This window comes from Cygnus olor, chromosome 1 (genome assembly GCF_009769625.2).
Source record: "Cygnus olor isolate bCygOlo1 chromosome 1, bCygOlo1.pri.v2, whole genome shotgun sequence".
Taxonomy (NCBI): domain Eukaryota; kingdom Metazoa; phylum Chordata; class Aves; order Anseriformes; family Anatidae; genus Cygnus; species Cygnus olor.
This window is the reverse complement of record NC_049169.1, coordinates 126711973-126739413: the sequence shown is the minus strand read 5'-3', so window position 1 is coordinate 126739413 and position 27441 is coordinate 126711973. Positions and strand designations below refer to the sequence as shown.

At 40.0% G+C, this 27441-nt stretch overlaps 1 protein-coding gene across 8 annotated transcripts in view; it reads right to left on the bottom strand.

Moving 5' to 3' along the window:
- MAP7D2 (MAP7 domain containing 2) overlaps window positions 1-27441 on the bottom strand; it is a 78091-nt gene that overhangs the window by 24933 nt on the left and 25717 nt on the right. For 7 of the 8 annotated variants that reach the window (XM_040532164.1, XM_040532180.1, XM_040532188.1 and 4 more), the window contains exons 2-4: window positions 11924-12001; window positions 8630-8793; window positions 687-801 (exon numbers count right to left, since the gene is read on the bottom strand). In XM_040532164.1, coding sequence (XP_040388098.1) covers window positions 687-801; window positions 8630-8793; window positions 11924-12001 — 357 coding nt within the window. Of the gene's footprint in view, window positions 1-686; window positions 802-986; window positions 1218-8629; window positions 8794-11923; window positions 12002-27441 lie in introns of those variants that run through there. The other variant, XM_040532213.1, reaches the window with a different exon arrangement.

The window sequence follows — 27441 nt, the reverse complement described above, 5'->3', positions numbered from 1 at the left end:
ATATATACTTACACACTGCTTTAAAAAAAGGTCATTACCACGTAAACATGGATACGTTTCCCTATAACTACAGTTTATTAAAACCTGACAAATTAAAATAAATTATGATTTAAAACAGAAAACATGCATATTTTTGAAATATAAAAGCAGTACATGACTGATTATGAAAAAAATATTTTTTCTGAAGTCAAATCAAAAAAAGCGACAGCAAAAGTATGCAGGAGAAAAAAAAATTAAACTGAAGATGCTGCATAGTCATCTAGAAATTCCCGTTAGGTTTTTAGAAGTACCAAACAACAACAGATCGTCTTTTGCAAGGCTTGGACAGCACTTAGTCCTTCAGCAAATATTAAATTTGCTAACTGTATGCACGGGAAGACAATGCAGGGGAAGAGAATAAGGGAGAAAGAGCATAAATTTTGATTTTAGCATCTGTCATCCTCAAAACAGATTCTGATTACTCTATTAAAAAGATTTGCATTCCTGAAGTTAGGAGTGACCTTTTTTCCTCACCAAGTGTTAGAGAGAGGGAGCCTGGCGAGCAATTACAAAGCATTTATTCACGCCCCAGGGCAGTAGCCCCTGCAGTACCACACTAACTATAAAATGCATCCTCCTTACTATCTCCACCACCTCACGCATTTTGCACTTCAGGATCTGCAATGCAGGCAGCCTGTTTCCCTTACCGTCTCTCCCTCCTGAGCCTGCAGCCAGTGCTCCTCCCCACGACCATCGCTTCTGCTTCTGTTCCAGCTGCTGGCTGCGTTCAAGGGACCGCCGCATCATGGCTTCTAAACGTTCCTGGTTATAATCGTACAAAAACAGAAAAACTGAAATCAGTTCTTTCAGGGCTTTTTTTATTTCCTGTTCCGAAACCATGCTAAAAATAAGCTGTTCCCCTGTTGCTTGACAGAGGATGTTTACAGGAGCTTGTTTCCAATAGAAGAAAAAGGGCTGAATAAAGAAGGTATCAGTATGTTACCTACCTCCAGATATGTGTATCCTTTGTCTGCAAGCCACTGAGGTCACTACAGAGGCCTAAGTAAATAACACAGGTTGCATCACTGCCTAGCATCTGCTCCTGCTGGTGAGGCTGCTGCTGTGCTCTGGACTTAATTTGTATAAGAAGAATGCTCGACAAGCATTAACTCCTTCTTGTCTATGCAGAACTCGGGATTTCTCCCATCCCCTTTCTGAGTACAGCTAAATTGCTGCAATGCCAGTGGCTCCTCCTAGCCACGCGGATAAATGATCACTTCAAACCCAAAGTAGGTTACTTTGCAGGATGGCCAATTTATTTATTTATTTTGGGGAACACTCCCTCTTTTCTTCCACTATGTTCTTTACAGCCTAGCCACAGGCATTTAAGAGCTGCTGCTTTTTCCTTTTTTTCCCCGTGTACTGTTTTAGTACGTGCCCAGATCACCCTGTTCTATCTTTTTTCATCAACCTCCATATTCATCTCCAAGGCTTGATGAGTTAGGATTTTCAGATGGGAAAGAACAAGAAGTCTCCTTCCCTCTCCAAATCCTGCTCTACCTTTAACTAACAGCTAGGTATGGTTCTGTGTCAACTCCACCTCCTAGCTCTCACAGATCTCCACTCAGTTTTGTTACCACCTCCTCCCCCTACTAGTTTCTCCACAACTTCTGGTGCAATGATGTGTGCACCTTTCTTCCTCCTTCCAAGCCGACAAAACCTGGGTCTTCCCCACCCACCCACCATTCCATCACTTATCACCTTCCTTCCTTCCTCCTCCTGGTACACCTTGCTCACTTATGGCAAGCTCTTCATTCTCCTGGTTCAGCAACACAATCTTTACTCTTACTGCCTCCAGCTCCTGCCCCAGTCATTGTTAACCCTTTGATGCTATTAGTAGTTTTGGTCCTATTGCTTACTTACTACCTTTGTTATATCCTTCCCATCTTGTATAAAATTCCCATTTTATTTACTTCAAGCTCTCTCTTGCAGGCTTCTCACCCCAGAAACACAGTTTCTGTGGTTACATCATAACCCCTTCCATTTCTACCAATCCCCTGGTACCACCTCCAGTATCTTTTGATAGCTCAGCTCAACTGCACTGAAAGCCTTTCTGCATCTCTTGGCCAGATTATTTCTTCCCACTGACTCGTGACTTTAGTCTAGGTCTCCTACACCCCTTCCCTGCCATAGTTTAATCACAAAATCTCAGTTGTTGTTCAAGCACATCTCCTTCAGTCTCTACATTGATGTTGAGCCTGTATTCTCCAACAGAGCTCCTTCAGCAGACCAGACACGAACACTAGGCACCTCCAGTAACTACCATGTTGGGAACCTTTATGCACACCATCCATAAACTTTGTTACCTTCCTGCAATCACCTGTAGTCACTGACTTTCAATAATAGCTGATACACTCCCATCAGCTTCTGGACATCTGTAACTTCCTTTGTCTCTTACACGCCTTTGAGGAATCTCTTCTACTACCATGACTTCCAGTAATTTATTTCTGACCAGGATTTCCCATCTCAACCAACCCCCCTACCAACTATCCACTGATTCCAACAGCAAACTACTACCTTTTTGTCTTTAAATTCTAATTTTCTACCATATCGCTTATACCATAAATTCCATTACAGATTCCTCCATACAAAGAATGAAAACAGGCATTCAGCTCTGTTACCTTTTGGCCAGTTGACCTACCCTGCTGTTGTAATTTCTGGTGCCATCTCCAGGAAGACAATCTTTTGGTCCCCTGTTCTGAGCTCACTTTAGTTTTTACCTTCCTTCTGTATCTGTAGCTCATGGTGTATCAGGTACATCAGACAAAGAGTGCTGAAAGAAGGCAGCTGCTTCCCCCTTTACACCTCATTTTTTTCTTTCCTTCTGTCTAGTCAGTGGCATCGGTGTTCAGGCAGGCAGGAATGCAAATGATGTCCTTCCTCCCTCCCTCTTTTTTAAACCCCCTTAAGAGAACACGCACAAAGCATCACAAAGCTCAAGCACAGACCTTTCCATAATAGCATAGAAAAAAAAAGAAAACACGCATGGCTTTGAATGCTCTATCACTTCTTGTCCATAGTTTGGATGTGTAAAGAAAGTAATCTTCCAATCTTAGGAATTCAAAGTCACTGTCCTGTAGCTAGCTACAATCTTTCTTTCCTTACTACTAAATGATGCAATTTTTCACATTTAAAATGTGTGCTGACTCAGTATTTCAACTTCACATTTTCCACTTTTAACTACACACCTCTCAACATTAATTTCATTCTATTTCAGTCCCTTTTCTGTACTCTTTCCAAACCTGTTATTTCAGCACCAGTTCTTCTCTGCAGTTCACTTCTTTTCATTACTTTTTTTCTACTATGGCTCTTACCCCAAAATACCTTCCTAGCAACAAAGTAAAATGACCCTCCCACTTCTTTCCTGTTAAGGTGTACAATTCTACAGAATCTTTTTTCTTTCCATATCTAATTAATATTATTACTCATTAATAAAAAAAAGATAGTGTGAAAGCAGACAAGCTTCAATTATCTGTGTGATTTATGACCTTTTTAAATGCTGCTCGGAGCAAAGCTCAGCAGTATGTTCCAGCTTGGAAACCACAGAATACACTTATACCACCTACTATGAGGGCATTGTTCTAAGAATCAAACAATGTATGATGAAATAATATAAAGAAAAAAATGATATTTCATATATACATATATATATGAAAGCTCAAACCACACACATCCTGAGGTTGAAATCTTCAATTACACAATGTGGAGAAGCCATCATTTATTCTCATTTGCAAAGAGCCTTTCATTAAAGTGCTACAGAACATAATGATTAAGCCACATCACAAACCCTGCAGATATATCTTAGATAAAGAACAATATGAAGACCTTTTGCACAAAGAAAGGTCTGTTATTAAAAAGCATTAAGTTAGCACAAGACTGAATGCCTAAATTAAAAAGTCAAACAAAGCCAAAAAGACAAAGAGAACAACTGAGATGCACAGAAGCATAGCATAAACAACTCATACATTAATGATCTTTTTGTGACAAAAACTAAACAGCAAGACAAAGCGTTTCTTCATCAGCAAACACTGTGCAAAACCCCTGCTATGTTATAGACACGGTACCTTCTTAAAGACACACCCAACCATCTGACCCTTGTTTGGGAATTCTAATTGCTATAGATTGAGAAAAAACTCTGCACTGGATATATAGTTAACTTCCACAAAAAATATATAATGTACAAGCTTCACACGTGGGTTAACTTAAGAATGAGTAAAAGCATAAAAAGAGAGCCATCTACTGCTAGTAACTAAACAAACATGTTGCTTTCCAAAGCCCATATAGTTATTCATGCATGTTTTTCTCAGACTAAACAACAGAACAAACATTTGGACTGCCTGAATTAAAATACAAAACAAAAAAACTGAACTGTGAATACAAATAATTTGACTTAAGTACTTTCCTTTTACTTATGTAAAACACAACACAGATGCGAAAACAAAGAAAAAATAATTTTACAAGTATTATGACTCATTTTGTGCAAACAATTCTAAAACAATCTCCCTTAAACCTGCAATAAAACATCTAAAAGACCCAAATGTAAGATTAGAGAGGAAAATCTCTTCCTTTTCTTTTATATATTCATCAGTGCCGTATGTAAGTAGCTGTTTCCTGATCTTATCAGTTGGCCTCATCTTATATTAGAGAGGCTCCTCCATGTAACAACAAAAAAGCTCTGTTGTTTTCTACTTAAAGAAAGGAAATAAATTTTAGAAAATTGTTTTTTAACTACCCCTTCTGAATATAACTCATTTCTACCCCCAGCAATTTAAAATTATGGGTGTGTATAAAGAGAAGACTTACATAGAAAAAGGGTGTGTGCATCAGAGAATAAAAAGATGGGACAAATGAAGGCTCTGCATTACTGTACGTACGTGTGGAGCTGGAGCAGCAATAATGGCAGAGAGGGAGCACACAGCAGCAGAGAGGATGCTCATTGTTGCACAGAGGACTAAACTCTTCTCACGTCCACTGCAGAGCAATCAAGAGACTGCTTGCATAGCGATCTCAACCAGCTTGCAGCAAAATTTCTGTATTACTTGTGCAACTGAATTCCACTTGTTATATGAGCTGCTACAAGATGCTTGAAAGGTGTTTATTAATTACATATATTATAATTTGGAAAGTAAATAACTGACACTATACCATCCTAAGATTTTTCCACCTTGTGTTTAAGTACATATTTTTTTCCTAATGTAACAAGCACTGGATGTACACCAAAACAAACATCTAACTAAAAAGAGTCTTCCCGGTGCTGTAGGATGTTCTTTTCCTTTTAACATTGATCTGTTTAAGTTGGCATGCTGGACTAGATTTGATGCTGTCTAGCTTTTTACTAGTAGCTGTTCATTTAAACATTGGTATGTTGGTAGGATCAGTACTAACGTTATCAGTTCCCTTCTTAACAGTATCTGATGGTTTTATTAAAAACTAATCTTTGACTATATGGATGCTATTGCTCCTATTCACACTACTACCCTTAACAAACATCACTTGTATGGGCCACGTATTGTTTCATGGACTACATGAGCAGAAGAACACTGCTTCTAAAGAGACTTCTCGATACGCTACGTGTAATAAGGCGTTTATTTACAGTGCACTTCCAAAGCACATGGAAGCTTCAAGGTGGGAAAAGGGAAAAAAAATAACCAAACGAGGACCAGCTTTGCTTTTATATAGCCCCAGCTCCAACTGGCTGCTTGCTGCTTAAAGCAACTCATTAATACCTTCAGTTGAACACCACCACACTTCTTTCCTCAAGGCTCAGGGATTGCTTACACTAAGGAGAAGGCAGCTTCAAAAAGAATATGGAGGGAAGGGTGCTGCCACCGAATACCTCTCCAGATATGAAAGGTGCAGTCAACGTAGAGCAAGGACTTTCAGCAAGGATTTTCAGAGACATTTATTCAGTTTCTGCCTCAGGAATTGGCAACACTTCCATTGTACTCCAAGGAAGCTCTAGTTGCCCTGGAGAAAAACTCTGCTAGAACACCTCCATTTCCATTAATACAAACTATAAAATTGCCACCTCTTATCTGGCAGTGGAGAGGAAGAAAAAAGCAAAATAAATCAAATTTTGGTCACCTCCTCTTTGACAAGTCCTTTGCATACAAAGCAGCCGAGCATAGAAAGCTCTAATGTACAAAATGAACCAGAGCCATTCACTTCTCAAACTCTTACAGACACAACAATACTTTTAGAGTGAGATTTATATAACCTGTTCCTGTCACAAATATGCACTGCCTTCTGCTGTGCTAAAAAGCCAAAAAAAAAAAGACCCAAGGAGGACATGAAGGATAACCAATAAGGCAGACAGCAAGGAACAAAATCTCTCTATTTGACACTTCAGACACCTGATGGGCAGGTAAAAATCAGTGCTCCAGTCCCCACCCAAGTAAACCAGTCTTAAAAGGAGAAACACCAAGCACGGGCTGTAGTATGCTGGCTCACTGGCCAGGTCACAAACCCACAGGGTGTGGGAAATACAGGCTCAAAGCTCTTCCAGTAAAGACAACCTCAAATGTCCAGAATGACTCAGGTGCAGTGAGTGATTTGCAATGCCCATGGAGCTGCGACTTCATCACTGTCCTTACTCAGACCTCCACTACTACTGTATATATGGGATTTGAGGGGAGAAACCCATGGCTCGTCAGAGCTGGAGGGTGGATTTGGCAGATCCTTTAGTAAAATTCAAGTGGAGTTCGAGAAATGAGAGAATGACGAGTAACTGTGACGTGAAGCCAGGAGGTGGTGGTGTCTCCCCTTCCTGACTCCCTTCCTCCCTCATCCTCCCTTTTTCTACAGATTATTACTCCATGTACCCTTCCCTCCTTCAGAAACTCCTGGATCTTCCCATCCATCAGGTCTAATCCAAGCCCAAACAAGCACGCACCCTCTCCTGTCCTCCTGCCCCCATTAGCCCTTCCTCAGCCTACGCAAGGCTTTGGACAGTTTAAGCTTGAAGGATGGGCTGAATGAGCAGATTTTTGAGTGTTGGTATTCATTCAGTGACCACAAGCTTGGAGGTAACAACCCTTTCTCCAGTCATTAAAGTAGTCTCCCAGTATGAGAGCTGGATGTTGGGGAGCTGTTTAGGTGAGAACAGACTTGCTGATACTGGGGAATTAACTCCTGAAAAATATCACCATAGGCTTTGGCCTCTTCTTACACCCACCTCTGGACAAATGCAGGAGGCCATTACAGGAGATGTGGCTCCCCTCAGAACAGACCTTTGGGTCTGACCTGACACAGCCTCTCTCACATCTTACGACCCACACTCCGATTTCTCCAGCGTGGGTAAGTCATGCAGGCAGGCAAAGCAGGCAAGCTGCGCACATTGCCCACACCTCTCCCCTTCCCTGCCCGCCTCCAGTGCAATTTCTGAGGACAGGGATTTGGAAGTGTTTGTACTTGCCACTTTCCTCTACGTCCCCCATGAAGGAGATTGATTTTGCTTAGCTCCAAAAGGTTATCACAGCTGGAAGTACTGGGGAAGGAGAACATCAGGTCAATGATGTTACTGTGGAAGGAGATAGACCTCCTAAGCCTTTGTTTCCATTTTTGTCATCCTTCGTAACAAAATTTGAAATGATTCACATGACAAAACATTTTAAAATGAATTCTCAGCTATTATGCAGAAGCCAGAAACAGTATGTTACAGTTTAAAGAGGAATGGCAGGATATAATTTACTGTAACCTGGAAAGAAAATTAAGATCAAACACAGGAGGAAAGAAACACCACACACACACAAAGGATTGTGTTATTCTGATCCCACGTGGAAATGTTTTATCTCGTTTGCAAAGATATTTGATCAAAAGGTGTGTGGGTGTGGGTGGGTGGGGGGGTTAATAAATGCAGATTTCTAGAGCCTTTTTTTTTTTTTTTTAATCCCTAAACCACTGCCCCCTTTTCCAAAAATCATTAATTCTTTATCAGTTGCAGTCGCAGTGCTGGTGTTTTCTACAGAATGTGGTGAAGGGAGACACACACACACACACACACATTGCAATCAGAGATCAGCATCAGAAATTGGACCCACTAGAGCAGAAAAAAGAACCTTAAATGATCTCAGTGGAGAAAGTAGAAGAGAGGTATGATTATTTCTGTTCTACAAATTTAAATCAGACTAGATTCGTCACTACTTTAAGAATTTCTGATTATATGTTACCAAGGAAAAAAAAATACTCATTTGTTTACACTGCCTGTGCAACTGAAATTGTATTTATGAAAGTGTAAATAAAATCTTGTCAATTTATGGAAACACTCATCTTTAAAAGCACCTTCTGAGACGTTGCTGCTTTATCATCTGACAATCAGAATCCCAAATATATTAGTGTAAGTAGATGACTATTTTGTAAGATCAGACAAAAATCAACAGACAAAATCTTGGAAAAATGTTTTTGATGTACAAGCAGTAGTAGAGTATTTGTGGCTGTGGTGATGCATGGATGCAGTTCACAAAGTAATGTCCATTCGTCTCTGGGACAAAAAAAAAGAAAAAAGAGAAACCTGCTGTGCACGTCAATATTCCACTATCTGTAGTGCTAACAGATACAGCTGCTCTGCTGTATGAATCCCAGTGGACCTTACCTCCTCCTCTTTAAGCTTTTGCCTCCGCTTTTCTTCAACAGCTGCTCTCTTCTGCTCCTCTCTCTGCCTCTGTTCCTCCAACCTTCTCCATCGTTCCTCCACTTGCTTTTCATATTGAAGTTTTGCTCTCCTCTCCTTCTCCAGTATCTGCTGTTCTCTAGCAGCTTAGGCAGAGAAAAACACGTGTTTCACTTAATGCAAATTTTCTCCTACTTTAAAATTACTTGATAGCATGACGCAATAGAGTAAAATAACAAACACGTATATAGGCTCTTTTAGTGCACTAAGATTAAAAACACAGTGCATAGAAATGCTTAAATGATTAATAAATTCAACTGATACACTAATTAATATGGAAGCCCTTCGTACATAAGGTGACAATTTGTTCCCCAACTCGTGTAAAGACACTATGCATAATATTTAACAATTCTTTTATATATATATATAAATATACATAAATCCTTCTAATCCCTCTGTAGCTCAAAGCCAATTTTTTTTTTTCAGACATAACAAATGTTCCCACTAGGTTTTGAAGTGAATCAATTTCTTATGTTGAAGCAAAAGCCCTTGGAATTTCTTTAAAACTGTGTTTCTCTTTAAAGGGCTACCTTCAAAATAAATACATAAAAATAGAAGCTAAACTTTCCATGAAGCTTTGAAAATACACCATTCTGTTCATAATTTGATGCTATGCTGTTATAGGCTCCAGGCAGTAAAAGAAAATATTTTTTTTTATTATTGAGAGTTTGTCCAGTTGTTTCTTCCAACTAGAGTCATAATCCCCTTGAGACATTACCTTGTTGCTACAGAAATTCAGACTGCAACATTACAAACAGGACTGTTGCTTCAGGTTTATACAGGGTGCATAGGTAACAGAAGTTAATGTGACAAATGGTGAAGAAAAACCCAGTTCTTGTGCAAGTGCGTTCCATAAAAGGCACAAAAGAGGTCAGTAAGCATGCCTTCATACACACCGACCTGTAACGTCATACCAACATACATACAGCCAATATGTAAGAGAGAATATTATCACAGCTGCCAGGCTAAGAACTTGAAAGTTATGGAAATCCTGAATTAGCATGGTTTATACAAGAGCTGGTCCTTCATTCTGCTCACCTGTTCAGCCCCAGTCGACTTTTTCAGTCACTGTTTCCCTGCCCAGCAAATTATCACCCTTCAAGCATTCTTGCTTTCAGCTTCTCCCCATCAGTCCTAGGCTCCTGCTGAGCTCTCTCAATTCCCTCTTCGTAGATCAGCCTTTTGCCCTCAGCTCCTTGCCCCCCAGCTCTTTAACCACAGCTGTGGCCTTCAGTCCCTTCTAGTATCGCTCTGTCAGCAAGTCAGAGTCCCCCTAACACCAGATCCTTTCCCAGCAGACGCATTTCTTCCTCTTGAATAGCAGACCCTTGTAAGATAATTCCTCGTGTCCAACCTGCTTTACAAAATGCCGTCTGCCTTATTCTTGTTAGTAGTATGGTTGGGGCTGTCTTCCCCTTTTGTCTTGTGAGAACTCACTATTTTTCTTCCACTGCAGGGCAGGTCAACATGAGAGGGGTGTTAGTGCTGTAGGTGAGCCTGGACTCTTAAGAATGAAGACTTGGATTTGTCAACAAGTAGTTACCTCAGAGACAGTGGAAAACAAATGACCGGTCACTAATTATTGATGACTACTAGCTACGTTATGCAGAACAGGTGAAAACAGCATGCTGGAGTTGATAAAAACCAAAAATAGAGTGAGGTGTCCAGAGATTGTGCTAAAATTACCTTTTGAGTATGTAGGTGAAACCCGGGACACATTCTGGACAGAGAAGCAAACCATTCTGTCATCACAGACATAAATACAATTCTTGTTTCTTGATTCAGGGATACTACACCACTACCTAATGAATTTTGGCTTTCATGAGAAGGTTATTCTGTATTGCTGCAAAATACCTGCTGTCTGCATAAATATTTGTCCTTCTGGGGAACTCTACATTTTTTTTCTGAACTTCTGAAATAAATCTGCTGTAGACAAAAAGCTACTGAGGTCAAAATCCAGAGCTCCCTATTCTAGAAATGGTCTCTCTCTCTCTCTCTCTCTCTCTCTATATATATATATATGTATCTTTCCAGAAGGCATGTACAGTGTCTGGTTATAAGAACCGCAACCAACACCTTCCAAATCCCCTAGGCCAGCCACTCCCAGATTCTCCAGTTTTCCTCCCATCTTCTCTTCTGCGTTTTAATCCAAGTCCTTTCCAACCTACTACTCATATCGCTTACTCAGGAGCCAGCAAAGCAGGGATAATAAAGAAGAAAAAAGAGGTAGTTTGGACTGAATATAGCTATAGGAGATAAAACCTTAGGCTGGTGCATGCCCCATGTGGACAAAACCTCCAGGGAGATTAACTACTAAAACCTAAGTCCTCACTAAGCACATTTTCACAGGAACTACAAAAAGAAATCTTGCTCACCAAGCTCACTGAACTAAAAAACATCAAATCTCAGGCCTCAGGTTTTATCAGGAAACAGTCAACAGTTTATTTACTTATTGCAAGGAAAACAGTACTTTCCTATGATTCTTTCCACAGGTGTCCACAGTGTTTCAGTTACCATTGCCTCAAAATACATGGCAAACCTAAATTTTACAAAACCAAAATGTTGGCAATTCCCTTTGAGAAGTAATCTCAAGTAGCCTTAAGGAATGGTGCTACTGGCCTTTCTGGTTACTGCACTGAGGAAAATCAGTTTAATTATTATTATTATTTTTTAAACTTTATATACGCGTGCACACGCATTAAAAAAAGTTTAAACAGTTCATTCTTCCCTCTCACAAAATTTCCCTGACATTCCCTTGGAGGTGTTAGTACATTAAAAATAACTGACTCTTTAAAAAACAATGAACTGATAGATTTTTTCATTCCCTTGAAAGAAGATTAATCATTTTGAAACTGTCAGAAAAATATTCACCTTTACGCCATACTGAACAGCTCCATAGTATCTTTTAATATGGCTAAAACTTAATAGGCTAAAACTGAGGCTGTTTCAGCAAATCATCATATGTATTATAAATACTACACAAGGATTATTTAGTCTTTTTTTTCTTTTACAAATCAGAAACCCAAGTTAGCACCTTGCACGTTAACTATAGAATGGAAATCAAAGAAGGCATAGGCTAGTTTTAAAGAAGTAATACAAGCAATAAAGACTAGCAATAGACAGGGTTTAGAATTCAGAACAGAAAAAAATGTCACAATTAATTTAAGCCTATCAGCACATATACATAAATAATACATGCACCTCCTGCCATCTTACCAAGGTATTTCTCTCTTTCTTCTCTTCTCTCCTTTGCGAGTCTTTGTCTCTCATCAGTTTTTAGAAATCCATCAATGGCTGAAGTCAGAAAGTGAAGAAAAATGGAAGTGTTAATAAAATTAAAGCAGACAAAAGAACTCAAAAAAAACCCCACCAAATTAAATCTAATGCATTTAACAACCCAAACAAAAAACACGATTTTGCACTTGGGGGGGGGCAACAAGTTGGGATTTGGATATGTCCAGAGTCTCCTACCTACTGCTGAAGTCCAAGGACGGCTCATCCGTGTAAATACCTGACTCCTCTCCTCAGAGCGAACAAGCATGTTGTTAGTGCTTGTTTAAAAGTTTGTAACTTTCTTGGGAAACACCATAAGGATGCAATTAGTATCCATTCAACCTTGTTAATAAGCTCATTTTCAAGTTTTTGGCTAAAAAAAGCGGCGGTTCAGGAAAGCAGTAAAAGCAGTACACAGCTCTCTCATAGTTCAGTGCTTTGTGGAAGTCCCAGCCTTCGTATTTATGGCTTAACACAGGCACACAACTTCCCTGCCCACAGGAAACCACGAGCACCAGCTCACTGCAACAACCAGTAATTACTGCTGGATGAGGCTACGGAGGCAGCTGCCCTCCTACCCCCTTCTCCAGGTAGGAAACAGTTTCCTCCTGCAGTCGGTACCTAAAAGCAGGTTACCTGTTTGGGAGGAGGTCGCCTAAGGATGTTTTGCACCGGGATCCAGACACCGCAGCTCTTTGTACAGCCTGATCCACCAAACAGCGCGATTTAACCAGGCAGATGGAGCGTGACACACGGGGTGCCCGGGAGTTACCTGCCGTCCTTCGTGCCCTGTGATGAGCAGACAGCTGAACCTGTGCAGGCTCCTCCACCGAGCTGCTGAAACACCACAGGCAAGCAGAGCAGCCCCTGCTTTCTGGACAGGCTTCAGCCAGTGACTTGAGAGATCAGCTAGAGGACGGGAGCCTTGTCCAACAGCCTACAGGGCCTCTGGTGCCCTTGTTTCTCTCTCTGCTTTCAGGATCTCCTGGGGTCTTAGCGGGGCTGCAGCACAAACAGGCATGGGGTTTCACATCCTTGGTAATCATTATTTGAGCTCCCTACTGAGTTACTGTATAATGAAATCTCCTTCCCTTTTCCTCAAAGAACTGCAGTTGCTCTTTTTTTTCCAGATAAATATGATGGAAAAGTGACTTTGATTGTAGCCCTGGTTCTCCTCCCCCGAAGTCACACTCCCAGGCTCGGAGGTTGTCCTGTCCATGGGAGCAAAGCTGGTGCATAGCAAGGACCTTTCTGCCACAGGCACTCTTCTGTAGCAAGTCTGAAAGTCAGACCTGGTGGTCTCTTGGGGCCAGGGAAAATGCAGATCTCAGCTGCTCTACATTAGAGTAACAGCTTGCTTTTTCCCCCCCACACAGCACCTTCCAGCTCCATCTCTGAGCCTCCTCTGCCAACACACACGCAGACAGCGACTCCCCGATGGCAGCCAGGCCCCCGGAAAATTGCGATGACAGCTGCCGGCTGGTTAATTACACCTAGAAGTTGTGGGTCAGATAAACAGCTATTACCAAAGACTCATCCTACTCCTGGACTAGTCCACTTGTTTGTTCACTCGGTGAACATTTATTGCCAGATCTGACAGGCAGTGAGAACAGCAAACGGCTCGGTAAAGCAGCCGTGACGGTGCCGTGCAACTACTTTGAAAGGTCCTGCAGTAAGTAGCTAAGAAGGAAATTCCTGTTGTCAGCATGGTTAAATTACAGCTCCCATCAATGGAAAGTTTTTCAGAGATCTGAAAGTCAAAATGGCTTGAAACCTGCAATGGGACTCTGTGATTCAGACTAGAGGTAGCAGAGGTTAAATCAAGACTGGAACAAGAGCCTGAGGAAGGAAGAGTGGGCTTGGGAGCAGGCAGGGACTTAAACAACGAAGGAGGCGAGCTGAGGCAGAAACTGAGGGCTTCTGAGGCAAGGAACCTAGCCGGGATGGAGAAGTGGCACTTGTGAAATGGAAACCAGGATGGCGATAAGCTGGAAGGATTGTAAGAGCCCCTCGATCGTGTTCACAAAACCCTGCACTGCCTTTCATCACTCTCCTGCATTTATCTATGAAACTCACTGTCAAATATATGTCCCACTATTATCGCCAATAAAATCAGAGTGAATTTATCTCTACCTTGACTGCTTTATGAATGCAACTGGCAGAAGTGGATCTGCAGGCTCTGGCCTTGCTCACAGCTGCCATAGCTCTCCAAAGCTGAGGTATGATGAGACGGGATGAAGTTTCTGATGTTTTAGGCTGGCTTTCTCAAGACTTCAGGTATCTTAATCCCATCCAGGTAATATTAAAAGAATATAAAGATTGTAATGCCAGATACTTAAGAAATTTGGATGTATCAGAATTGAAGCAGTCTGTGCGATCCTTGTTTCTCTTCCATCCACACACGTATTACGCGTTTTTTCCTTTTAGGTCCCTTGGCTTATGCAATGCAAAGGATGAACCTCCTCAAGAGGTGAACCAAGTTCACAGCAAAAGAATTGTGATTTATGCTTCCTGCTTCATTTCCTTCTGAAACTGGGAAGCGGTTAGAAAGAGAAAGATCTATCATCTGAAGGCTGCCTTGGAGAAGAGCACTCCAGAGGTGGCTATGTCACAGAGGAAACAAGTGCATAGGATGACCGCTCATTAAATGTGCAACATTAAAAAAAAAAACTACGTGGAGGAAAATACTGTGCAATCTAATTAAGTACAGACATCATAAATGCATACGCATGCAGCAAGGGTAGCATTAAAATTGCACAGGCATCCTCAGTACCAGCATTTCTTAACTCAAGCACTTGACTTCATGAATCAGCTTGCCTGCCAAAAAACAGAAATTTGCTTGCCTTCTGAAAGTAAATATGGCTTTGAAGGATGGAATAACCATTCCTTGGATAATAACTTGTACTCTGTGCACTAAGGCCAAAATTAGTGCATTTACTACACATCTTCATGCAATATACATTATAAAAGTAATGGGCGCAGCAGTAACCTGTGGTGAGAAATTTGATTAATGATAGGAATTCGAATTCTTGTTTCATAAAGCAGACTACAAGCAGCAAGCCAGCACAGACAACTCCACCATTAAAGTAACGTAACATCATTTCTATCTCAATACTACGAACTACCGACAGAGGGCAGAACAAGGTTTGAATGAAAAAGAAAACCCCACAGCGAAAAAACAGCTTTCACTGTGACGTGGAAAGTGACCTCAGGTTAGTATCTTGTCCACTCAGCTTTATCCTGAGCTTTCCTCGTATTTACGACCACACGAGGTTAAAAAGCTTTGCAGCAGTCAGTGCAACATTTAAGACTCAGGACATCAACGTAGAGTGGTTGAGCCTTTTGCCAACCAGAATGATAAATACAAAGAACCACCAGCAGAAAATTCTCTTACAATCTTTTATTCCTAGTCTTGGGGAATAAGGAAAACGCCCAATTAACAATAACAAAGATTTTACTGTAAGGAAACCACCCTCCTCATCCTCCCAAGTACTACTTATTCTTCATTTCCCTGCCCTCCCCCAACAAACCTTTTCCAAGGAGTCCCCACTCTCAAAGGAGTGAGTTTGACTGCTGGGCTAATTCCTCGAGACCATGCCTCATTTTTTGACTGAGAAGGGCCTGCTGCTCCTCTGGGACTTGGTTACAACAAGCACTTCCAAAGAACGTAACTTAAACCAGTTATAATGTCAGCGGTCCTGCAGCAGTGACCTATCACCTTATGCTGAAGGACACCTTCAAAACCATGTTACTTTGAAATAAATACATACAGAACTAAAATCTGGCATGTTAATCGCTGCTTCAACCCTTTTAGACGGGCAACATAAATCTACTTTTACAGATGAAAGAGGGCCAGAACACGTGCACACGCTCTGCACCACGTACTGTTGCATAAACATCTCAGCTACTGCTGAAGACAGAAAGGAAGGTCGCTGTGTCCTTATGAGATGCAAGGCCAGCTCTGTCTCGTGCAACCCATACCCTGCTTCCGGTTGAGACGATGAGCACTCGAGCAGAACAATCAGGTTACTGGAAGCTGAGAGTATGCTTCTTTAGCATCAAGCAGCTGCTTGGACACCTCTTCTGAAATTTGCACTTGAGTAACTGCCAGCAGGTAACGCCTCCATTCATTTTTTTTCTTACTTTATTTTTAAACCCATGTACTCTTCTCAGCTCTGTAATATCCTATGGTATTTGGTTTCACAACGTGTTTATATATAGCAGATACCCAAACCTTTGATAGCAGGCATCCCAATGGAGAAGAAGAGTCAGCTGGGGCTTCAAGGCCAGCTCTATGTAACCGCATCCAACACATTCAGACCTTTGGCCAGCCTACACGACCGCGTTCAATGCCTTTAGACCTTTGCCCACTCTACACAACCATGTTCAACATTATTTAGACCTTTGCCACAGTGCGTGTACCCTAAAGTGATGTTGCTGCATTGGTGAAATTCCTGGATCCGATGCAGTTCTGTCAATGGGAAAGCATTTTTCTTACATATTGTTTACGGTGTTCAGGGAGACGACGTAGATGAATGCTCATAAAACATTTGCCAGCACGGAGGTGGCCTTGCATGGGATGTGGCAAGGAGGTCTATAGAGAAGACCAGACAGACGCATCACTGCACTTACCACCCACCATTCTGCTGGCAGCCTCCCTCGTTTCAAATAATATAATCCCAGTCTATAACATCAAGCTTTTACTCCCTGGAATCTGGTTTCTCTCCTTTGAGGCTGTTCTTTGAAATAATAAAGAATACACTCTTCCACCTGCCACTGCTTCCCTCTGGGTACTGCTGAATGAAGAAATGTTATATTCTTCAAGTTTTCAGGGACTGACTACACTCTGAAGGGAATAATGGTTTAAGACTGCATGTGACTGGACCTGGATGACTGTTTACATCAAAGAAAAAGTGCTCTTCTTAAACTTTAATTACAGGGTATTGCTGAGAGGCTTTCAGGTAGAGTCAACAAGCAAACAGCAGAAGGGCTTTGCAGATATGTTCAGTAAAATCCAGTGAATCTGCCTCTTCTTCAGTGATTGCCTTTTTAGAAGTTTTCTTTAAAAAAAGCTTGCAGCTACCTAATTTTATTGTTACGTTTGCCAGGCTGAATGTCAAATATAACTAGGAAAAAAAAAAGAGGCACTTTCTATTATGTCTAATTAAGGTACCACGATAGGTATCTGTTGTTATAAAGATGTTAAGCAGATGAAGTCATTAAGGGCAGACTCAGCTGCCAGACATAGGGGCATTTCAGACACCCTGGGCTAATTGTCTAAGACATGGCCTGGCGGATACCAGAGAGAGCCTGCCAGGGACCTGCAAGCTCCAGTTAAACAGCTGGGACACACAGTGTCACAAGGTGCCAGCCTTCTGCTCCTGACCTGCACCCTAAATGTCCAAGTTACTCATGTAAATCAAGAGCTCCAGCTGTATACCATATTAACACAGAAGCGTCAGTAGCAAGGTATATCCTACTGGTATGTTTACTTAAGATAAAATTATCCCAAGGTGCTGGCCAAATAACTTTTAAAAGATATATATATAGTAGATTTGTTTGGTGATCATGTTCAATCTTAAAAATATCTTAATTACTGTACTGGAAAGAAAAAATTGCTAGAACAGAAAAGGCAGATCTTTTCAGTTCTGCATGAGCCCACAAACACCTCATCAACTGCCTGGGACTGCATGCCTTATTATAAACCACACGTAGCCATAACAGGGCCCCAGGCAGGCTCCAATATCACACAGACATAGCAGGTGCATCTCAAGATCACTTGGAGAACTGATAAAATACATTAGCAAAATGCTTTTTATTCATGAATACGCTCGATTCGTAAGTGAGCTTACTGAGCTCCTAGAGTTAAACGTTATGTCCAGAGCCTTAGCAAACAGCTCCAAGTGCCCTAACGCGAGCTTCGAGGTAGCTATTGCTCTACTAGTCACTGACCAAAGCAGCCACAGCTCTACGGATAGCTCCAAGACAGACCTGCAGCTGGGGGCTTGACCATGCACTCATTCCACTTCTGCTCCCACCGAGAATTTTATCTTTTGCACAATACCAGCAGTAGCAGTATTTTTATCAAGGTATTTCTTACAAAAATGTGAGAGTTGACTAAAAATTCTGAATTTTGCAAAGTTAGATACGGAGAAGGAAAGCAGCAAAAAAAAAAGAGGCCTGAAGATTCTCATTTATTTATAAATGCTACCAAAATTTTGAATTATTTTTTACTTAATTGCAGCTGATTTTAGTTAAGCATTTGCAGTAAGGTCTAAGCAATTTCTGGAGCAGTTTTATCAAAAAAGAGGACATTATACAGTATCAGAACTGCAAGCGTGAATGATTTTTCATACTTACAGCTTAAAACAATTTAAGCAGTTTGTAATTTTGTTGTTTATTTAAAACAGAACTTTCTTTTAAAAATCTTTTTTCTTCTACTAAATGTAGAAATTTTCAGTGTAAAAGATAATCAAATTTGAAGATGCACTGACTGAGATGTGGGAAAATTGCTCTCTCTAAAATTGATCCAGTCACTTTTTCTTATGATTGAGAAGGTACCGTAATTAAAGTCTTCAAGAATATTAACCAAAAACAATAATGTAGCCCTTTCCCCCTTCAGTGAGTTAACTATGCATAGGATTTAGAGTAAGAAGCGGAACAGAAGACGACCATAATCCCAGAGGAATTTGTGCATTCATGACACTACCTTGATAACAGTTTCATTCCGTGCACGCACTGTGTCCAAGGAGAAGCCATCCCTTCCAAACCTGCTCCCCGAGCAACTAAATAATCTTAAAATTCTGTGCACAGTTATGCACTACTCTTTCAACACACCTGATGAATGGAAAAAAAAAGTCCTTCTGGAAAGAAAAATATGCATTCTGGAATTGATTAAAAAAGGGTGAAAAATATAAATACTACTTCTAATTCACAATTAATATTTTGAAAATAAGCAATGGTAGAGTTCACTGAGGAATAATTGTTGGTGCCAGCTGGAAATCTAGAAATAGGCTAAAACAACAAACCAACCCCCAAGCCCCTAAATTCATAAACATTAAAACTGTAGCATTTTTCCCCTCTTCTATGAAAGCTTTTTTTTTCTTCCACTGCATTTCTCTTGAATTAGCAATTGTCCTGGCACATATTTAGTAGTCTTGTTGCATTTGCTAACTTGCACAGACTAGTTTCACTGAGCCCAGCAGAACGACTCTGTTAGAACAGGTGGAAATACCTCGTCAGGCCCAGGGAGCATTCACATACTCCACCCAAGTCTGCAAGGAGCCCTATCACTCACATACTGCCATAATTAATAACCTGATGAAAAAATACAGTTACTGGAAAGAGCTTCTATAAATACCTAAATACCACTTGGCTAGTTGACTTCATCTCCCAAACTTTACAAGAAAAATCATTATCATAGGACGGTAAGCCTATGAATCATAGTTATTTTCTCAAATTATCTAAGAGAAAGGCTTTAGCATTATACCCATTTGTTTATCAATCTCAGTGACTTCAGCCTGAACAGCAGGATTTAAGGAACATGCACATCAATACAAAAGAAATTCAATCTCTTTCCAGAAACTTTGTCTTTTTTTTTAAGCCAGGTATCATTCATTATTACTCACTGAAATAAACTAGAAACAAAACCTTTGCATTTGCAGTGTAGTTTAATACACTTCTACTCCTCATTAAAAGTTGGTTTCTGGATGCGTGGTACACATTTATATATCAACACCTGCACGTGTTAAGTACTTATTATTATGCATTAGACAACCTGAGCTAAGTGAAAACCAGCATTGCACCGAGACACGGTGATATTTCAAGCATCAGCAAACAAGATGGAAAGGGTACGCACCAATTTCCCCCACCTCCAGTTAGCACGTAATCCCCAAGCGCACATTAAAAACCACTTCCTATTCAAGTTAATTGGCTTTCCTGGTGTGTAACACTGAGCGTTGAGCTCATGCTTTAGCAGTTTTACAGTTTTCATCGCTGTGTTGTGCTCTCAAATGATAACTAAGGTGCATGAAGACAGCACAAGCGAAGGGAGAGCACAGACCTGCTTTTCTAGGTCCAGATACCAAGAGCTTTAGCGGCGTCCTTCCAGCCAGCGCAGTCTTGCATAGCCCCCGCGTGGACAAGGAGCTGACCTGCAGCTGGAGCTCCATCCCTGCTGGTTCAGTGTGTTGTTTTTTTTTTTTTCCTTTGCTGACGATGACAACGTTTACTCAAACCTTCACAGCAACTCCCAACGCTGTAATTTAAAACCAAGGGGTGCAGGAGCCAGTGTTTGCAAAGATGGTTATTTGGAGAAAACTGCTAGCTTTTCCCACACGAGCACCTGGAAAAGTTACTGCATCCTGCTTCACAGCAAAGAGAAAAGGTGAGATGATTTTCCCACCACGGCAACAGCCTGAAGCGTGGGTCAAACTGCAGGGGCAAAACAGACTCCCGTAGCCCTCTGCAGCACAGCAAATGCTTGCAGCTGGGATGACTGGAAGGGATTAAAAAAAGAAGTCCTATAATCCAACTCCTGATTAACCTCTACGTCAAGGTACCCATACAGAAGCTTGACACAGCAAAACTAGTTTACTCCTAAACCAACCAAGCCAGAGGGCATCCTTCTGGAGCCTTGAGTAAAAATGACAACAGATTTGTTTTCTCATTAACCATCATTAAAAAAAAAAAGTCACTGATGAAATGATAAAATAATGTTTTGATCTATGGACAAAGGACAGTAGTCACCCAGGGAAGATAGAGGGGAAGACAGAGGCTTGGTGAATGAGTAAGACGTGGTATTTTGTGCAATGTAACATTGACCTTAAACAATCCACTCCACACGTATGTATTGGGATAACTCTAAAATCCTTTAACTAACATTTTTTCATTTCAAGTCTAATTTTCTTGAGATTGCAACTATGGTTTGGGTTTTTATGAGTTTTAGAAAAAGTATATTTACAGAATCAAGAATATATATTTAACTTCCAACAACACTTACAAAAAGGCTGTTATCAGCATGCCTTTCATTCCCAAGATACATTTTTTTTTTTTGCTAGACAATACAGTTCACTTTTTAGCATTACCTTCATTTTTCATAATACCCTGTCCTTCATCATTAAGTCAGTGATGACTGAAGATTTGGAGAAGACTTCAGTGTTCCTCTTCTGTTCTTTGCGGAGAGCAAAATGAATATGAAGCATTTCACAGAAGAACCTGTTCGCCGTTTTCCATTTATACATCATCCCATAAAAAAACTACACAAAGTGCTGATGACTTACTAACATGGCATGCTCCCACCAATGACTAATCTACATGATTTCCACTTTCCTATGCCCCAGGCTGATGCAACACTGAAACTGCACGTTATTCCGCACAGAAGAAACTAATGTTTCCCAACGGAGAAAATATATTTTCCCCGTGATTTGGCAAAAGCTTCAAAAAAGAAGCAAAGCTGATTAATCCAGAGTGGATATTATCAAGTGAACTTTATCCTCTGTGGACTTGACTATGATTAGGAGCAGGAATTAAAGTGTTGCTTTTACTGGGCTTCACACTAACAATAATTCCCACGGATTTATTTAAGGGAAAGGAAGAACATCCACTGACATACCACAACCAAAACAATGCATTCTAGGAACAAGCACAGCCAATACTCACAGGGAAGAAAAGCTTATACGATTTGACACCTTGCTTTACCCTTTTCTCTTGCATTCTAGTAGGTGTATTAGGCCAATGTACTTCACCACGGGAGATGTTTATAGTCTCACCCATCCTGCCTAAATCCTGCTCCATTTTTGTGGAAAGACAATGTGTCCATTTTGCAAAAACAGCCAAAAAGCATTAGATCTATTCTATTATTATTTAGAAGAATATTTTTCAAGGACAAGAGACAGTACATAGACAGAGTCACTAACACAAATAAAGGTGAAAAAATTATGCAAACCTATTTTCTTAAATATTAATTTCATTGGAATTTTTGCACTTGAAATAGTGTTAAAAAGATTAAGACTACCTTGTTACCACTGCAAAAGATAAATCTTCCTTTAATCTGTAATTTCTCAGAGGATTATTCACTGAGTTTCCGCTGTAAATCTCCTTATCTGTTTACGTAAATTCAGAACACTAGTCACATTATACATGAGCTTTTAACCTGCAGAATAAGTAAGATATTTTACCACAACAAAACTTTCCTACACAAGAGAGATGAGCGGATTGTGCTTCCACAGAGTTTTCAAGTCTTAAAAAGAGGAAGTTTTATTTCAGGGTAAGAATTTGGAACATTCAACAGGATTTAAAAAGCTGTGAAACACTAAAGGATAAAACAGGAATGAAAGCTATCTGCAGAAAGTGACTTAACAAAAAGTGATTAAATTATGTGCAAGATGAACACACATACACTGAATCCAGAGTTCATGGCACTCATGCCAAGAGAAAAAAGCCAATTAAAACACAGTGGGTCCCCAAACTTTGCAGCAAGTAGTGCTTAATCAAGTCCTGTATTCAGTATCTTCTGTCAAAGTTTATCTCAGCCTCCAGACACCCAAGAAATGCAGTGATATGCAGCAAAACTACTTAGGATGGAGAGAGATTCTAGTTGGCGTGTATCTCCTACACTCATTTGTGATGGTTACAGCCGTAAGAGAAATAAGTTGGGTGAGGTACCTAAATCAGTAACGTGCAATTTTCACTCTCTGCAGGCTACAGGCATGGCACTTGCTTTTGACTATTACACAAATTGACTTCAGAGATCTGAGACACTGGCCCAAAACATTATTTTTAAGGAAATACGAACATATCCAAGAAATGCCATTCTTTATTATTTCTGTATGAATACTGATGACAGGACAGAGGATTGGACAGACAGATGGGTGACAATTGAAATCTTGAAACTGGAGCCAGACACTTAAAACCCAAATCAAAGTCCTTATTCCTTTGCATGCCCTGAAAAACAGAGCACATTCAGCGAACGAGGACACTATGCCACTGAGGGTCTTCTGCCTCCAAGGTCCCAGCTACTCACACAGGATAACCTTGGAGGAAAAGAACACCCATGACAACTTAAGAAAATCTATCATAAGTTATGCAAGTTGCTAAAAACAATAAACACCGAAACCTTTATGTTCTTTTTATATAACAAAATTTCAGAAGAATATCGATACCTCTTCTGCACATTATTTTCTTAGTAATATATAGAATAAAGGTGGTGGAAAAAAGAAAGAGGACTTCCATTAGCCAAAAAGAGCTGTGAAATATAACAGTTTAAATATTCCAGGAAACCACTGCCTGACATTACTCTGTACTGATTTTCAGAGCACCTACCTATTTGCCTGCCACATTGAAACTGGCAGGTTTAAAGGAAGGCAGGGGGCAACCTATGAAATGAGCACTTTGAAAGAAGTTTAATCCAGTGTCAAGCTATTAAATTGCCAACATAAACTGACCAACAATAATGGAAGAAGAATTTCCAGTGGAAATTTTTTTTGCTTATTTATAAAATGCAGAACGAGAAACTGTTAGTGCTTGCACTTGATCAAAACAGCACTGTCTGCTAAAAACTGGATGATAACAGATGAGCTTAAGTGTTTTGTGCCAAACAAAATAAGCTCTAAAAGGAAACAAAGATAATTATTTGTACAAGTAAACAGTGGCATAAACGTACTAAGACTGAAAAGTGATTGGTGAATTCACACTCATTTTTTTCCTGTGGGAGATGCCACACTAATACATGGTAATCATGCAGTCGTATTTCTTTTTTTTTTTTCTTTTTGTATACAGATTAGCCTAGTAGCACATGGTACGGATGTGTTTTGAAATAAAACAAAGCTCTTCAATAAAGATAAATGCATGGTGAATAGGAGAAATTAAAGGTCACGTATGCTTGGCAAGTGATACTTTGTTCTAATTGATTTTGGAAAAACTCGAATGGTGAGTTAGCAATTAGAGGATCTACTTACAGTACAATCTAATTGTACATTTTGGAAGACAAACACTAGTTAGCTCAACTTATTAGATTTTTCTCTGTAAGTCTATGATGAGTCTCTATGTGGATTAAGAGGTATTTTCTATTTAAAATTTCCTTTGCAATTTTCCCTGGTTCATTGTTCCTCCCTCTCCCTTCTCTTCTGTGTTGTCACAATTTTGGTTTTACTAAAACAATTTCTTGGCAGGAAATTCAACCTGGCTGACCCTGCAAATAAAACAACATAGCTTTATTTGGCACCACAGTGTAGGTGTTTGAAGTCAAAAGCTCAGAATCCACTTTGCACCAAGAAGATCGCAAAATAATCCTGTTTTAAGGATTAAAAACAGCTGCTGTGTCATCATCTTCCCCCACCTCAATCTCAACACTAAGTCTCAAACTAAGTTTCTTTCCTACTCGATTATTTTCCTTTTTATGCCACCAAACCAGTAGGACAGAAAAGTCTAGTTTTATGGAGTCCTTCAGTTATTATGACACTTGTACCAATAAAACTTCCTCTCCAGTCATTCTGTAACTTAATATCTATTTACATTTCATTCCTTATCTATGTTAATATCTCTCTGAGGTTTCTACTGAGACAACCAGACTGTCCACCTTGCACAGGCTACCAAGAGCTCACATTACAGCTACTGAGCAGAGACAGATACACAACTTTTCCCATTCCAACATTGTCAGCTATGTCGATAGAGAATTCCTACACAGGATCCTACAAAATTGAACAAGTTTCCACAAAAAAAAAAATCATCCTCTCAGCAATACTGCAGGCACAAACTGTCAGTCTAGCAGCCTGACAAGCACATCTGCAAAACACAATTATAGAAATACTACAAAATTATCAGTGTTTTTTTTCTTCTTCGAGCAGGCAATCAATTTCTATACATTCATAGATTCAAATCAGGATGTCTTTTCATCACCTTTCTTTTGGTTTGCCATAAAGTTATTTAGGATCAACCATATACACAAAAACATGTCCTACTGCTGGGGAAAAAATGCTATGTTCTACCTCTATACCCCAAAGTGACTGGGGTATATATATATATATATATGGGTATAACAGAAGGTGATATGATGTATGAGTATATCATATGATCATATGGGTATATCATATGATATATGGGTATAACAGAAGGTGAGTTTGATAGAGTTTTTTGAAATAATCTTGCATGAATTATGCAATATCAACCAAATTACAAATGATAAAGAATTGCTAGAAATATTATGTATTACTTGAAACCCTTAATTAAAAATTTGCCCTGTTTACAAAATGCACAGACACAGAGCAACAGAAAGAGCAACAGGAAAGGGCTAATCCAGAGGCAAAACCTAAAACACACTATTTAATGACCTCAGTAGTCTCCACAGCAGCCAAGGTCCAAGCAGTTATCTGTGTAGTAAAAGATCTACTGGACAGCATGAGAAGCTTTGAGCAAACACTGAAATTACCCTGTATCCACCTGCTCCTTCTGTTTCACCAGTGAACTCATTTATTGAGAGGGTTTACACAGGACACTGCCCCCTTAAAAGACATCTCTGGTATAGCGAAGGGCCTAATGCCATACTGGTAGGTTTTTTGTTTATTTGGGTTTTTGGTACATTTTAAGTTGAAATATTGAGTAAGTGTAAGCTGTAACTGCTCAACAGACCTCCACAACTCACCGTGTATTCCTCGCCATCAGCAAAGCCACCCAGAGCTGCTGGTTGCCCTAAGCAGCCTGGCAGACATTACTAATTTGTTTCACGTGGAAGAACCACCAAAGTGCTCAGCCCTGTGTGGCTGGTTATCTGCAGCCCAGGGGCTGCTGCAGCTGTGTATGGACAGCACTACTCGTGCATTGTAACCATGTCATTTACAGGGAGGCTTATAAAGTGTTAAGTGCATTTGACAAAAAAAAAATAATAAAGTGTTCAAAGCTGGCAGTGGCAACTCTTCTGTTTTAGTCCTAAAAAAACACACATGCCTCACTACCCAAGCCTATGATCATGCTAGGCCAAATACTTTATACATAAAAGATGCTCACAATAAATGATTAATTTAATGTACAGAAACAACTGCTGGTGCACAGACAACCAGAAGCCACCAAACCACCCATGCGCTAACTGCACAGAGGGCCGTCAGCTGCTCAGAGAGAGGGAGGAAGAGATGCTCTGGTCCATAACCCTCTCCTAGAGAAGCCAGCAGTCACCTCCTGCCCAACGAGTGACAAGTCAGAAGGAGTTAAAAGAAGGCTTAGTTAGAAGTTAAGTAAGGCTTCGGGGGAAAGAAAAAGGTTGATACCTACACCAAGCAACGTTTGTTCCCCCAACCTCATATTAACCTTTCTTCTTCCTAATCATAGGAGGGTACTGCTAATGAACCTGTCCTCAGACCAATGGCTACGGCGACAACTAGAGTCACTAGGTTTTGAGTGCTGAAATGGAAGCATTTTTGTTTTGAGACCTTAAAAAACAAGTCTTAGAAGGAAGGGCATCTGAAATGCACACTTGCTGAAGGGGAGACTCCTACTGCCTGTAATCCATTAGGGCAGTTCAACAAGGTCAGGGCTATTTGCATATTAAATCCTGGGACTCAAAAGGACCAAGGTGAAGAGTTTACTAAAGCCCCTTTGAAGAAGATCCACATAATTTAAAATAAATAAGGAGATAAATAAGAACCCATACATACATATAGCACAACTGCAACAAGTTCTGAAATTGATAAAAAGTAGACCCAGGAGGAAAACTCACAAATTTCAGCTTGAAAAAAGGAAGTTTTCAAGATGAAAACAACTAATTTGCCTGCTGTGCCAACAGCTTTTGATATTAATACTATCTATATCTAGACAGATAGGAGACAGTATCTTGCATGGTGCAGCTGCGATCAACAGCAGAAAGGTAAAATCATTCTTTTAAACTGCAATACCACAGCTAATTCCAGAAGTTATTTCAGAAAATATTCTGTAGGGCTTTTTGGAAATAGAGCAAAGTGAACTATTGAACACTATTGAAGAGATACCTCCCCCCTTTAGAAATATTAAAAATATAGGTAAATAGGTCATTCAATTTCACTCTCAAAATGACTCCGACAAAGACATCTGCCAGCTAATGTAAGAAACTGAGTTTCCTTCCTCTCACTGGAAGAAGATCCAGACTTTTTCTAAGCACTTTCCATCTTTTAAGGGTATAAAAAAATTAATAGGTTTACTACTGTAGTTTATGCAAAGCTAACTTCTACAGGAAGATCAGTGCACAGAGCTCTGTTAGTACTGTCTTTTTTAAACAAAAATACATAACACTTTACACAGTAAATACATCGTTATTTCAAGATTACATTTCTTGCTGGCAAAGAGTTCAGTTGGAAGTGTTGTTTATTATATGAACAATCAAAGATTGGATTAGTCCTTACATTTTTGCGTGTGTTTTGTTTAGACCATGTTAGACTGATTTACAGGATTAAAAATGCACAGTAAGATTTAGGAAAAAAATATATTTCTGTGAATAG